Source organism: Emys orbicularis, chromosome 2 (assembly GCF_028017835.1).
Source record: "Emys orbicularis isolate rEmyOrb1 chromosome 2, rEmyOrb1.hap1, whole genome shotgun sequence".
NCBI classification, from domain to species: Eukaryota; Metazoa; Chordata; order Testudines; family Emydidae; genus Emys; species Emys orbicularis.
Genome location: NC_088684.1, coordinates 177,360,192 through 177,376,493, shown reverse-complemented (window position 1 = coordinate 177,376,493; position 16,302 = coordinate 177,360,192). Strand labels below are relative to the sequence as shown.

At 40.7% G+C, this 16,302-nt stretch overlaps 1 protein-coding gene across 1 annotated transcript in view; it reads right to left on the bottom strand.

Annotated features, from left to right (window-relative positions):
• TEX10 (testis expressed 10) overlaps window positions 1-16,302 on the bottom strand; it is a 115,151-nt gene that overhangs the window by 72,171 nt on the left and 26,678 nt on the right. Inside the window, exons 6-9 of the mRNA XM_065398841.1 lie at window positions 15,167-15,405; window positions 12,419-12,554; window positions 4,802-4,977; window positions 984-1,161 (exon numbers count right to left, since the gene is read on the bottom strand). Of these exons, the coding sequence (XP_065254913.1) occupies window positions 984-1,161; window positions 4,802-4,977; window positions 12,419-12,554; window positions 15,167-15,405 (729 nt within the window). The remainder of the gene's footprint in view (window positions 1-983; window positions 1,162-4,801; window positions 4,978-12,418; window positions 12,555-15,166; window positions 15,406-16,302) is intronic.

The window sequence follows — 16,302 nt, the reverse complement described above, 5'->3', positions numbered from 1 at the left end:
ATGTTTGCTCAGCTTCCTGCTAAGAGGTGAGGAAATCCATCTCCCTCTGGGTTCTTGGATGCTAGACTCAGTATCCTAGTGATTGGATTTGCCATTCTCGTCTCAGATTCTCCACTGATATGGGGTTAGCCTCGGCCAGTCTTTTTCCAATGACCCATTCAAGCTCAGACAACTAGGCAACATTCATACCTATGTCTATGAGCCTGCCCTGAGAGCAAAGTCATTTTCCACCCAAGAAAAACGATGTAGCATACAGGGGAAACTGAGGCACACATAGGCAATATAAAAATATTACCTAAAATTAATAAAACCTACAAGTAACCTTTCTTATAAAAAGATACACTTTAAAATATCATAGTTGAAATACTGGCCCCATTAATATTCCTATTGACTTCAGTGGGCCCAGAATTTCATACAATGACTTTCAAGCTGGATTTCTGAGGATCTTCCAAGGCAAGGAGCAATTATTAACAAGAGATTAATTATTAATAAGCCATCTGTCTAGCCAATATCATTAGGCTATTTACCACAGCAATCAAGGTAGACATTCATCTTAAGAAGGAGTTTGAAGAAGGGCAGGATAGGACTACACTGATTACTGAGAGTTTTAACGTGCCCATGGGGAAAACCAACAAAATGAAAATGGAAGCTGTCATCACTGGCAGAGCAAAGGGGGCAGATCATAACACACAGAGATAAGAGACTGGAAAAATTAAGGGGGAACCTGTGGAGGGACTTGATCAAAGAGAAGAACCCAACGTGATTTTGACAAGATCAAGTTCCCATTTCTGGCTCTGCAGGGTCACATGATATCTGACCTTACATGCTGAATTACTACAATGTTTATAAACAATTACAAATTAGTAGTGTAATTATTACATGGTGAATGAAAACTCACTGCATAAAATAACTTGATATTTAAGAAAAAAAAATACTAAGTTAAAAAAAACCCAAAAGCACAGTTAAATAGATGGACATTTTACCTCACATGCAGTATCCCAATGAGGGTGGCAGCTAGATCTGAAGACATTCTTCCCATAATGCAGCAGCGACTTAGAGAAGAAAGTAAGTCGGTTGGTAGACATGGTAGAAAGTATACAAGCTGCACTAAACGTTGCTGTGACTCTGCTGGAAGAAGAACCAGAGTGCCATCTAGTGGATCTAAATTTTAAAAAAGGTACAAAAACTGAATTACACATTATATGCATGAAAAGATTTCCCCCCTAATATTGCATAAGACACTGAAGACTGATTAATCTACCAAAGCCCGACTTGTCCCTTCAATACTAGGACCCATGGTAAATGGATGGCCACTGAGGACTGTTTTCACAAATATAAGAGCAAACCAATCAAGAAGTTTGTCTGTAAGGACAGGTTAAAGGCAAGGAAGGGTAAAGAAATCAGGAAGGCCATTGGGGCTCCTAAGTGGCTGTAAGTTAAAATTTATTAACAATACCAAGCATTTACAATACATTTTTCATCTTCAAAGCATTTTACAAATATCAGTTAAGTAAAATATCCATATGACTTTTCGTTGTTGCCTAAATGTCAGTTTCTGTATGGCTCTTTCTATTTGGGTTTTGGTAACCACTTCCTTTTAGATTGTCCATGTTTGGGTAAGTGTAATCCACTATAAAAAAAACTCCCATTCTAGCACACCTATAGAAAAAGTGATAAACAAAGTAGCCAGACTCTCTGCAGGGAAACAACATAAAGATTCCATTATTTTAGAAAGCAAAAGGTTAGATACTTCTTCACAATTCCAGTATTGCTAACCCCAAGCATTCAAAGATCGTGAGTCAGCCCAAAAATTAAGAGATTGGTTTAAAAATCTTAAGATTGTTTAAAAATACTAGATTTGAAGTTCTTTTTAGACATCTTGTGGTTCTTGAGTGTGTAGAGTATGCTTGGGTCACATTTTCAGACTTTTCTCTGCAACAGTGAAGTATAGAAACAATTTTAAAATGAAAACAGATTTTTATAATATCACATGACTCTAAGAGTTGGGGCTTTACGAAAAAACAGTAAATATTGCAAGACTCAGGATTAAAACCCGTGAATTAGCAACACTCCAGTAAGAAATACTTTCGCCAGGAAATTCCAATGCTGCAGAATAATGGAATAGACAGAGAAATTATTATTAAAACAACAGTAACAAAAATACTTTATATAGGACTTTTCATCCTGATAGACCTCAAAACATTTTACCAACTTTTATATAAAACACAGGAATTCCTTTCACCCACAAGTGAAATGCGGCCTGGGATGGAACAGAGGAGCTGTTTAACAGCATATCGTAACACTTATTATTTGTATTGCAGTAGCAACTAGTAGCCCAGTCATGAACCAGGGGGCCTCATTATGCTAAGTACTATATCAGTGGTTCTCAACCTATTTACCATTGTGGGCCGCATATGCGGCCCACAATATGTTATGTGGGCTTCATCCAATACTACCTGTATGGATGTGAAGATGTCACCTGGGCCGCAGCCGTGTGCTGATTGGGCCGCACATTGAGAACAACTGCACTATACAAATATAACAAAAAGATGACCCCTGACCCAAAGATTAATTATTTTAGTACAAGAAGAAAAATACTGCATCCAACTGATACAAGGAAGAACATAATTTCTTGAAAATCTGGGCAAGCAGAATATAATTACCGAAACTGGAATTTGGCCAATACAGTAGGGCTAACTTCCCAACTCTTACGACAAATACCGTTCTATAAAAGTCTCATCCAAAGTACAACACCTCTAGGAACTAGGGCTGTCAAACGACTAAAAAACTTAATCGCGTGACTAAACACACTGTAAATAATAGAATACCATTTATCTAAATATTTTTGGATGTCTCCTACATTTTCAAATATATTGATATCAGTTACAACACAGAATACAAAGTGTACAGTGCTCACTTTATATTTATTTTTTATTACAAATATTTGCCCTGTAAAAAACAAAATACTTTTCAATTCAACTCATACAAGTACTGTAGTGCAATCTCTTTATCATGAAAGTTGAACTTATAAATGTAAACTTATGTACAAAAAAATAACGGCATTCAAAAATAAAAGTAAAACTTTAGAGCCTACAAGTCCACTCAGTCCTACTTCTTGTTCAGCCAATCACTCAGACAAACACGTTTGTTTACATTTACAGGAGATAATGCTGCACGCTTCTTGTTTACAATATCACCTGAAAGTGAGAACAGGCATTCGCATGGCATTGTTGTAGCTGATGTTGCAAGATATTTACATGCCAGATGCACTAAAGATTCATATGTCCCTTCATGCTTCAACCCCATTCCAGAGGACATGCATCCATGCTGATGACGGGTTCTGCTCAATAATGATCCAAAGCAGTGCGGACTGACCGCATGTTCATTTTCATCATTTGAGTCAGATGCCAGCAGCAGGTTGATTTTTTTTTTTTTTTGGTGGTTCGGGTTCTGTAGTTTCCACATCGGAGTGTTGCACTTTTAAGACTTCTGAAAGCATGTACCACACCTCATCCCTCTCAGATATTGGAAGGCACTTCAGATTCTTAAATCTTGGGTCGAGTGCTGTAGCTATCTTTAGAAATCTCACATTGGTACCTTCTTAGTGTTTTGTAAATCTGCAGTGAAAGTGTTCTTAAAACGAACTATGTGCTGGGTCATCATCCAAGACTGCTATAACATGAAATATATAGCAGAATGTGGGTAAAACAGAGCAAACATACAATTCTCCCCCAAGGAGTTCAGTCACAAATGTAATTAATGCATTATTTTTTAATAAGTGTCATCAGCGTGGAAGCATATCCTCTGGAATGGTGTCCGAAGCATGAAGGGGCATACAAATGTTTAGCAAATCTGGCATGTAAATACCTTGCAATGCCAGCTACAAAAGTGCCATGCAAACTCCTGTTCTCACTTTCAGGTGACACTGTAAATTAGAAGTGGGCGGCATTATCTCCCGTAAATGCAAACAAACTTGTTTGTCTTAGCAATTGGCTGAACACGAAGTAGGACTAAGTGGACTTGTAGGCTCTAAAGTTTTACATTGTTTTGTTTTTGAGTGCAGTTATGTAACCAAAAAAAAAAAAATCTACTTCTGTAAGCTGCATTTTCATGATAAAGAGATTGCACTACAGTACTTGTATGAGGTGAATTGAAAAATACTATCTGTCATTTTTACAGTTCAAATATTTGTATATAACATAATATAAAGTGAGCACCGTACACTTTGTATTCTGTGTTGTAATTGAAATCAATATATTTGAAAATGGAGAAAAACATCCAAAAATATTTAATACATTTCCATTGGTATTCTATTGTTTAACAGTGCGATTAAAACTGCGATTAATCGCCATTAATTTGAGTTAATCACGTGAGTTAACTGCAATTAATGAACAGCTCTACTAGGAACGTACTTCTTACAACCCTGTGGTTCGTTAAGAACCTGAAGAAACAAGGCCTTTTGAAAGCATTAAACTATTAATGAGTAGAGAGAAACATAAAATAAAGGAATATCACCAAGTCCAGGTTTGTACGGAAATTAGATATCAAGTGTTCTCATCTATCAGACTATGTCCAGCCTAAAAAAAAAAAAAAGCTTCAAATCAAACTTCAGTGTTGTGGGAAATAAAACTGCTGCAGCCATGATTTTCTTTGCAAATTTCTATTTGAAGGGTACAAATAACCATTTCATGTGTGTACTCTGCCTTTAATCAGGAGATAGCAGGATTTTTCACTCCTTGTACCATCCCTCTCATGTCAAGTGATAGGCAAAATTCATTATGTTTTAGTACAAAAGTCTTACCATAAATTCGAGAAGCAGTGGCTTGCAAACTTTGTAACAATTCCTTGTTTGAATGAGATGCAGCAGAATGAATGGTCTCAATCAACTGGTTCGAAAGCTCAGGCTTTCTTGAGCCAAGCAGAGCAAGCTGCTGAGGTAGGCCAGCCAGCCAACGAGATAAAATTTTACTTCGGCTTCTAAAAGAAGGGGGGGAAAGTGAGTTGGAAAAATTATTTTCTATTCAGTACAAATATTCTTAAATCTAGTTTATGTTTACAATAAATACAGAATACTTATAATACTGTAATTTAGTATCTATTTATAATATTTCAGCTAGGAGTCTGATTGTGTTGGTACGTGGTGAATCACCATCATACAAGCACTTCTCTCACGGCCCCAACAGTTTATGCAGCCTGTAACCTAACAATCTCCTTCAGAACTCAATTTCACAAATTGACTATATGCTGGTGAAAAAGCATTTCCTTTTATTTGCTCTAAATTTCCCAACTATTAATATCCTTTAGTGACCCAACATATTATGGGCCAGAGGAAAAAGCACAGACAATTCAGGGTTCACTATATCCTTAACACTGAATACCGAAAGTCCCCTGTAACTCTTCACTTTCCAGACTAACATTTTTTTTTGTCTCATATCATATTTAATATCTTCACTGTCCTTCTCTATCTTTTTAATCTCAGATTATTATTTTTTAAGAGAAAAAGAAACTGGACAAAATGCTTCAAAGAAGGGAGTTCAATACACGGTCATGTTCCTTTAGTTTCTTACCCATTCTATTTGCCTTTTTCATTGCTGCTACACCCTAGATCAGGGGTGGGCAAACTTTTTGGGCTGAGAGCCACATCTGGATGGGGAAATTGTATGCAGGGCTGGGGCAGGGGGTTGGGGTGCAGGAGGGAGTGCGGGGTGTGGGAGGGGGTGTAGTGTGCAGGAAGGGGCTCAGGGCAAGGGATTGTGGCAGAGGAGAGGTGCGGGGTGTATGAGGGGGCTCAGAGAAGGGGGTTGGGGTGCAGGAGGGGTGCGGACTGCGGGAGGAGGCTCAGGGCAGGGGGTTGGGGTGCAGGAGGGGTGCGGGGTGCGGCAGGTGGCTCAGAGCAGGGGGTTGGGGTGCACAGGGGCGCGGCAGGGGGCTCAAGGAAGGGGTTTGGGGTATAGGGTGGGGGTGCAGGGTGTACGAGGGGGCTCAGGGCAGGGAGTTGGGGTGCAGGAGGGGTGCGAGGTGCAGGCAGGGAGTTGGGGGGTGGGGTACAAGAGGGGTTCGGGCTCCGGTCTGGCGCCGCTTACCTCAAGTGGCTCGGGGTGGCAGCAGCGCGCACCGGGGCCAGGGCAGGCTCCCTGCATGCCTGCCCTGTCCCCGGCCCCGCGCCGCTCCAGGAAGCGCTCCAGCCCCTGGGGGAGGCAGGGCAGAGGGCTCCACATGTGCTGCCGTTGCCGCGCCTCCAGGTACCTCCCCCGAAGCTCCCATTGGCCACAGTTCCCCGTTCCCAGCCAATGGGAGTTGCGGGGGGCGGTGCCTGGAGGCAAGTGCAACGCATGGAGCCCTCTGCCCCCTCGCCCAGGGGCCGGATCCAAAGCCCTGAGGGGCAGGATCCGGCCCGCAGTTTGCCGACCCCTGCCCTAGACTGACATTTCGTATAACCATTCCCACTCTTTAATCCACAGGATTTGATCTCTTATCTCATGGTTTATATTCCTAATTAGGAGCAAGGTTTTTGTTTGTTTTTATCAGAGACCTTATAAAAAGCTTTTTTTTTTTTAAATTATGTCCATCATAACTCCTTTATCTATATTTTTTCTAAAGAACTTTAACAGATTAGAGAGGCATTATTCTCCCTTTCAGAAAGCATAGCAGTTGGATTATATTTAGCCAAGTATATATTTACAAACAAGTGTGTTGCATTATTCAATCCTCCCAATATTTCCATTATTTAAAGGATATTTTTGAATGAATTATGTAATGAACTTCCATGAATTCATGTACTTCCCTCATTTGATCATGAAGGTTTTAAACTTGCATTGTTATTTTTTATTACTAAATACATAGTCTATCCATGTTTCTAACAACGTATTTAAACAGTTACAGATATGTCTCCTGTATCTCCCCATCCAAGGAAAAGAAAAAGTTCATTACAGCGTACTGAACAGTAAGCACAGTTCTTAAAGTATATTGCTTCTACAGATTCACACCCAAAGATTGATCATGTCCATGCTACTGCTTATCCAGATGCTTCTGGAGCAGGGGTGGGCAAACTTTTTGGCCCGAGGGCCACATCTGGGTGGGGAAATTGTATGCAGGGTCATGAATGTAGTGCTGGGGAAGGGGGATGGGGGTGTCGGAGGGGGTGCGGTGTGCAGCAGGGGGCTCAGGGCAGGGGGTTGGGGTGCAGGAGGGGTGGGGCAGGGGCTCAGAGCAGGGGGTTGGGGTGCAGGAGGGGGTGCGGAGTGTGGGAGAGGGCTCAGGGCAGGGGCTTGAGGTGCAGGAGGGTGCGGCAGGGGGCTCACGGCAGGGGCTTAGAGGGGTCAGGGCAAGGGGTTGGAGTGCAGGAGGGATGCAGGATGTGGGCTCCGGCCCCGCTTACCTCGAGCGGCTCCGGGATGGCAGCAGCGCGCAGCAGGGCTAAGGCAGGCTCCCTGCCTGCCCTGGCCCCGCGCTGCTCCCAGAATTGGCCAGCATGTCTGGCAGTTGCTCCTGGGGGTGGGGTGGGACAGGCAGCTCCGCCGCGTGATGCCCTCACCTGCGGGTACCAACCCCAAAGCTCCCATTGGCCGGGAACGGCCAATGGGAGCTGTGGGGGGCGGTGCCTGCAGGCAAGGGCCGCGCACAGAGCCCTCTGCTCCCCTGCCAGGGGCTGCGGGGATGTGGTGCCGGCCGCTTCCAGGAGCGGCGCGGGGCCAGGGCAGGCAGGGAGCCTGCCTTAGCTCCGCTGCGCCACGAGGCTGGCAATCCCCGCAGGGCGGATTGAAAGCCCTGATGGGCCAGATCCGACCCGCGGGCCGTAGTTTGCCCTCCCCTGTTCTGGAGAGTGGAAGTGTGATCTTTGAGGCTGCATGAGTAAGGCTCTGTGTTTGTCACGGAGGTCATGGATCCCGTGACTTTCCATGACCTCCGTAACTTCTGCAGCAGCCCCGTGTGGCTGGCCCAGGAGCTGCCTGAGCAGCTCAGGCACCCCCTGGGTGAGTCTCAGGGCCCCCGAGCCCCCCCCTCCCCAGCACAGCAGGTCCATGAATTTTTGTTTACTGCCCATGACCTGTCCATGTCTTTTACTAAAAATACCCGTGACTAAAACGTAGCCTTATGCATGAGTGCTTCTGATTGGCTTCAAAAGTTTAGACCTAAGGGTATAAAAGGGAGCATGGTCCTCAAGGCACTCAGTTCCTTTTCTCGATATCTAAAAAAAAATTCAAGTAGTATTCCAAACTTTAAAGAGGGGATTATTTTTTAAATGGGGAAATTAGTTAAGGGAGGCCCTAAAATCAGAGGAAATTAATATCAGGCTCAGAATGTATACCACAAGTGACTCTCAGAAATTAAAAAAACAAAAACAAAAGACAATAAAAATGGTTTAATGGTAAAATATAGGAGATTATTTGAGCAAAACAGATATCTTCCAGAAAACAGAAATGCAGCCCAAGGAACAATGTATGGCATGTAAAAAGAAGATGGAAATGAGAAGAGCTAAGAAAATTTTGAAGAGAAATAGGCAAAGAAGAAATTATATTTATGTGCATCAGATGCAAAGACTAAAGATTTGGACAGACTGTGCGAGATTCAGTCTGCTGGACTACCAGGGAGAAAAATAGAACATTTAAAGAGCAAAGGAGCATTGTGGTGAAGCTACAGATGTTAAGATACCCACTGCAGACCTGCTCTCTTCAGGTAATAAAAAATACTGTGAAAGAGTGAGACATCATTGTCAAAGAGCAAGGAGTCAAAAGAGATGTTAGAACAAGTGGATAAGGAGGGGAAGATAAAAGGGAAGGATGATGGAGTGAGGTGACAAAATTACTGAGGTTAGTCAAGAGGAGAAAAGAATGAGAGGAACTCCAGAGGGACGTAAATCTATGTGAAAGGGCAGCACAATGACAAGTGAAATGTCTTATAAACAAATATAAGGTGATGTATATTGGAAATAATTATTTGAATTACTCATGTACATCTCAGGCTCAAACTCAATGCTACCTGAGTAGGAGCATGAGGTTCACTCAACAGGTCCCCTGATCTCTGAGAGGCACCTCAAACCTCTGCTTCTGGAACCTATCCATCCCATTCAGTCATATGGAGGGTCACATGTATATGATCATTCTACAGTTTCTGAATTTGCTGCAGGACCACATCCAGGCCACAGAACTGTGCTTCAGAGTCTACCCCGATCTACCCCATAGATCCGGAACACTGTCATCATTTCCAGATTCACCCCTAAAGAGAGAAAGGCTGAATGTATGTTTTATTAAATGATATATGCAAGTTCATTGTTAGCAGAGGACTTGGTTGCAAAGGCTTCCTGGAGAAGGCAAGCTTTTAGCCAGTTTTGATGCTCCTTATGAGCTCTTCGAGTCAAGGTGTTGCATATGGTTCAGCAAAATAGAGAATAACCTTCCCCAAGGCAAACACCTTTTTCCTTGAAGATGCGCAGATCAGTGCTGGAGGTTGGGAATGGACTAAAATGAACTAAATAAAGAAATAAATAACTTTTTAAAAGACTTAAAATTTAAAAGACTAATCTGACACCAACTGAAAGCTAGCAAACAACGTGAGAGTCTTGATTCAAAGATCCTGGTTGGAGGAAACTAATGAGGTTTCTGGTCTGTCTGCAACCACTGATGGAAAGAACTGAGGTGGCTGAAGCATCACAATCCCTCTCATAGCTTCACCTTCAGAATATTCAGTAACAGTAAGAGGAGAGCACTCCAACCGGCACTGCTAGGAGAGCAAAGCTGCATTACTGGCTCATCCCAGGAGTGGGAATGTGCAGAGACCACTTGAAGAAGTTCCAATTCACAGTAAGGGATGGCTTACTGTGAAACAAAACTTTTGCTATTTAAATTGTCAATTATTTCCTGGAATAGTAGAGACATCCAGATAATCCATTTCATTATATAGAGCAAAGGCATCCAACTAATATGCATACTCCACAATCACAAACCACCTCCTTGGAAGCCTAATCCTCAAATATCCCCTAAAGAAATGCCAGTGCTACAAAGTAATTATACATCAATATAAAAATCTGCGACATATTGAAAATGCAAGAATAATTAAAATTTAATTTAATAACATGAAATACCATATTGATTGTATTGTATATTTTCATATTTAATTCTATAATACACCCCCCTTTTCAATTTGCCTGAAGCTGCCCCAGAACTTCCGGTCTGCTGCAACCAGAGTACTTGCCAGAGAATGTACGTCAGGCTTACTACAGAGAACACATGGCTTTTCTAAGAGGGGATCATGATGAAATCATTGCAGAAGAGGCATTATATTCCTATTTGAGTGGAGGATCAGAGACTGGATAGAACCAACAAGTGGAATTGTAGATGAATTGTTAGGAACAATATTCTTCCCTTCCATATCTGAAGAGCATTCTGTTACCATGAGTGCAGTACCTGTAGGTCTCAGGAACTGAGGCAACAGTCTGTCCTAGAACACACAACAGACTAGTTATTTGACACCACTTAGCCTGGGCACTCCTACTCTCTCCTCTTGAAGCACTGGATAAAGTGCCTAAAGTCTCAGAAGACGAGGAACTGGGCAAATCTGAGGACTTAGATCCAAGTAGTTTGGATCAAAGATCTCCCTGATTTAGATGGCACCTTTGGAATCAACCAGGAATCAGAGGGACACAAATCCTGGAAAACCAGTTTAAGTGCCTTCTGCATAAGCAGTAACTTTTATTCTGGTTTTGATGGATATGGTAAGTAAATTGGGGACAGAACATCTTCTCAGGGAGTGACCTTTCCTTAAGTATCCCAGACAGCAGGGCACATTCATCTGTTTCTGACTTCTTTGCTTTACATGGGGCACAGAATATAAACTCCCATATTTTGCCTTACTCGACCATATTTTGCCTTACTCGACCATCTCAGTATCAACAGATAGAATGAGTAAAGGCACAGTGCTCAGCCACTACTGACCTAGAGCAAGTTATTACTACAGCTTATTATTATTATTATATTATTTCTATTACAACAGTAGTGCCTAGAGGACCCCAACAGGGATCAGGGCCCCGCTGTGCAAGGTTACACGCATACATTACAAAAAAGAAAGTCCCTGTCCCAAAATGCTTACAATCTATACAAAGTTCCATTACTTTTTAAATAAGAACCAAGAGCAGCTCTGGAAAGCTCCACAGCTGTTAACTGGGCTGTGGTGGAATCACACAATCATGATCATATAAAAAGGCTTAACATAATAATAATTATTAACATTAAAAATAATTAAAACATTAAAAATAATTATTTCTGGGACTAAGATATCCAAAGTATACTAATCAACACTCCTAGCAGCTAGTGAAATGTAGACATGTGTATTAAAAAAACGTTTCTGCACCACAGATACAGGAAAGAAACTGGACGTTGTCTTTTATATACTCAGGGCCAAATATTCAGAGATAAAAGGGGACTCTGTGAAGGTACTAGAGCAAAAGCAATATGGGTGTACATCCAAACACTGGATGTACAGACGTAATTCTCACAGAACTCACATTTTATCCCTACTAAAAAAGGAGATAGGAAAAATACTGCAATCCTAGATGTCACATCAGCAACAATTTACATACATTAAAACCCTAGAGCTACGAACAGACCAGTCAACCACACACCTCATTTGGAATTGGAAGTACACAATCAGGCAGCAGCAGAGCCCCCCCAAAATATAATTAAAAAAAAAAAAAGCAAATACAGTACAGTACTGTGTTAAACGTAAACTACTAAAAAAAAATAAAGGGATGGTTTAAAAAAAGATTTGATGAAGAAAAAACTTTTTCTGTGCTTGTTTCATTTCAATTAAGATGGTTAAAAGCAGCATTTTCTTCTGTATAGTAAAATTTCAAAAGCTGTATTAAGTCAATGTTCAGTTGTAAACTTTTGCAACAACCACCATATCATTTTGTTCAGAGTTACGAACAACCACCATTCCCAAGGCATTCGTAACTCTGAGGTTCTATTTGTAGTTCAATTTAATTCTTTACCAAGCTAAATGTAAATGATCAAATTTTCTAATGTATCTATTTCTGCAAATCCCCATCTTTGCCACACATTTAAATGATTTAAAAAGTAGTCATGTGTGGAATTTCAAGGCTAAAAAGAAATTTTAAAATCTCTGCTTAATGAATGAACTGGGATAATTAACTATTTAAAATTTTACACATGCTTAAATGTACTGGAAATAGAAATTAGGTAATAAATTATATTTGAGCCCAGATTGGCCAAATTCTCCAAAACAATTCTGGCAGTGGGGAAGAAATTGTGACAAATGGAGCAAATGGACATCTTCTGAACTTTCCCCAAATGAGCTTTTGTTCTGTATCACAAGCTTTGCGCTACTGTGGAAGATCATGACCTAGACTTTGAGACTAAATCTGCAAGGTTAAAATTTTTAAAAATAAAGAAAAAATCTTTACCTGATTCCTTGAGTGCTCAACTCTTCTTTCTGATAAACCCTGCTAAAAAATTTCAAAAGCAACATACGAACAGGAAAGAGGAGATTCTTCTGCTGGTATAGTGAATATACTGCTTTTATCAAAGTCTCTGTTGCCACTAGAAAGAAAAAACATGTTAAAAATGTGAAATTTAAAAGTGCTTTTTATCTTCTCATTACATTAAGAATATCTATTGAGGAGCTAGTAAAATATTTTAAAATACCCATTTCTATGTAAAATCCAAATCCTGGGAATAAACCATTTTGGTATCAATTTCTGCAGGATGTACAACAATGAGCCTTCACAGACAAATCTTGAAATAATGCTTGCAGTGTGAAATTCCTCAGACAATTAAAGTTACAAAGCTAGATAAACAACTACATGAAACCCATGTAGCATACAAGTTTTTAAAGTATTAAAGAATTTCAAAATGAAAAATAATACAAGAATGAAAATGAATGAATACTGAAAATGACAGACAATCTATTCGAATGCTAAGAAGGTGACACTGTTAGGAATGGGAGAGCATTTGAAAAGCAGGTAGGAGCTCCCACCTCACACGCTAATCAAGGCATCAGCCCTCTAGCTGTAAAGTTGGTTTCAGTCTCTGGGTCCTATTGGACTCATTACTGTTAACAGACATTCAAATACCTGCATTGGCCATTAATTCCTTCTTTCCTTGACCTTTGATTATCCAGGATCAACAGATTTCACCATTGCCATTCAGATGCAGAAGACCTACCCATGTCGGATCCAGACACAGCATGCTCCATCTGGACACAGCTAGTTCCACACACATAGCCCAACCCTGGTACACCACACACTACTGTGAATCCCCATATGAATCCAGATCTACTTCTAGAACTTGGTCCTTATCTGTAAAGCCTTTAATGGGTAAAGTATTCATGCTATTTCACAGATCACCTCTCATTCTACACCACACTACATAACAGCACCTGCAGCCCATGGAAACTCCTCTGCTGATACCGTCCAAAGTGAAACTCAGATCCCAAATGCAGAGCATTATCTGTAGAATGCACTTGGCTGGGCACTACTATCGTATCAGGATGAGCCTGACAACTGCCACTTTTAGATTCAGGGCAAACTTCCACTCTTTGAAGCCTGGTCTACTCTACAAAATTAGGTCAGTTTAACTACGTTGGTCAGGGGCAGGGGTAGGCAACCTATGGCACGCGTGCCGAAGGCAGCACGCGAGCTGATTTTCAGTGGCACTCACACTGCCCAGGTCCTGGCCACCGGTCCGGGGGGCTCTGCATTTTAATTTAATTTTAAATGAAGTTTCTTAAACATTTTAAAAACCTTATTTACTTTACATACAACAATCATTTAGTTATATATTACAGACTTATAGAAAGAGACCTTCTAAAAACGTTAAAATGTATTAATGGCACGCGAAACCTTAAATTAGAGTGAATAAATGAAGACTCGGCACACCACTTCTGAAAGGTTGCCGACCCCTGGTCAGGGGCATGAAAAATTCACCCCCCGAGCAACACAGTTAAGCCAAGCTAAATCCATGTGTAGACAGTGCTAAGTTGATGAAAGAATTCTTCCACTGACCTAACTACCTCCTCTCAGGGCAGTGGATTATCTATACCGATCGGAAAACCCCTCCTGTCAGCATAGGTAGCGTCAACACAGAAGCGCTATAGTAGGAGTGTGCTGCTGAAGCATTTTAAGGCTATGTCTACACTAGCGAGCTTACAGCGGCACAGCTGTACTGATGATGCTGCGCCTCTGTAAAATCGCTCATGTAGCCACTCTATGCCAAAGGGAGAGAGCTCTCCCGTCAATATAATAAAACTACCTCCACAAGCGACGGCAGCTATGTCAGCGGGAGACACTCTCCCACTGACATAGCGCTGTCCCCACCAGCACTTCTGTCAATGTAAATTATGTTCTTCAGGGGGATGTTTTTTTCATGCCCCAGAGTGACATAAGTTATACTGACAAAAGTGGTAGTGTAAACAAGCCCTAAGTGTTGACATAGCCTGAGTAAGTCCTCCACCAAAAACCGAGCAGCATAAGGGCCCAGCAATATTTCACTTGTAACACAATCAAGAAAAGGCAGCTGAAAGAGAGCCATTCTGCATTGGACCTAGAAGTGACAGCAGATGTGCCCTCTCTTGGAAAGGAAAATTAATGCAACACTGGGAAATACAGTGTTACTTAACACAGGCTTTCATTAATGTGAGCTTGTCATTGCATGTCATTATAGCAGTATGACGGCCTTCTTATCATTACAAACCATGGAAATGATTTTAAACACAGAATGGAACACTGAAATGGCCTCAAGAAATACTGATTAACTGTGATCTATAAAATGCAGATGTAAATGAATTTCCTTATTCATTAAAGTGATCTCTTTTTCCTCTTCTTTTTTTACTTAAAGGTAAGAGAAAATGGCTACAAATACACAAATATACTACTCCTATTGCTTTTCACTTTTAGAGCATGTTTCATCAAAGAATCTAAAAGTGCTTTACAAAACTCTTTAATCGGCAATTCTCAATGCCCTGTGAAGTAGGGGATATATACAGTGAAATACGACTACTTTGTGGACAGAACACACTACAAAACATTTTAGGACATTCTTAACTTTGTACCCCATCCACCTTAGACTGCAGGAGTTAATCAGAGACACAGAACATTTCCTGTGCATAGGATATATTTGGTTTTTAAAGACAACTACCTGCTAACTACTCTTACCTTTGTTTCGTTGTATTTGCATTAGTCTCCATGTCACTCCAAGCAATCTGTTCAACTGCTTGCCGTTCAATCTGCAACCATCCTGAAGGGTTTCAGTCACAAACTTTCTTATCATGCCCAGCCAGTCAGAATCCATTTGAAGTGTTGAAGCACTTGCCAGTGAAACCATAATGTCACACAGGGTTAAATTCAATAAAAGATGATCTACGCTGTTTGACGATGTCATACAGTACTTGGTGCTAAGTAAAATACATATATGGATATTTATGAAAAATGAATGCAGTTTTTAATGTATTAATGTTTCACAAAGTTATCATGATATAGAGAAAATGTCTTCTAAGCACTACAGGTTTAAAGCAAAAATTTTAAAAATAGGAGCCTCACTAAGGCTCTTCAATCTATGGTTAGATACATAAATAAGTGACCTGATTTTTAAACATGATAAGCACCCAACACCTCCAGTGAGCTCACAAGATTATACAACAGTCCCAGGAAGGGCAGGAGTATAATTATGACTCCTTTCCATGCTCACCCCTCCACTCCCGAGACTATTCACCTAACACAATTTAGAAGTTTCCAGTGTGCTATAACAGAGTGAATTTCACTACTTTTTTTTTTTTTTTTTTTTTTCAAGCAGTACAAAATGTTAGTTGGTAAATCTGTAAATTGCTAAATTTAAAAGTAATTTTATCAATCAGCAAAGCCTACATATAATTCCATCATATCAAACACCATATATTTAGCACATTCTACCACCCAAAGAGATAAAAGAAAAATGCTATTTCATAAAGATGTTTTAATACTCCATCAATGTATTATACCAAAAGAACACGTATGGAGCTCTGGTATTTGCTAACACATGTTGAGATCAAATTAGCTTTGAAATCTTTAGGTCTAATTCTGTCTTTCCTTCAGAGTGAGGCACCAGGGTTTGAGGCCTTACAGACAGACTTCCTTTGTCCTTCAGAGTACCAGCTTACATTAAAAACAAAAAATTAGTCTTTAGTTTGTACGGTTCAAAAAAAATAAACCCTTCCAAATGTGGAAGGTGATCAATTCAAAGATGTCTGCCAGAGTTTGCAAAGATAAACAACAGCTCTCAAGTGAGAACTACCTCATTTGAGAACTGACCCATT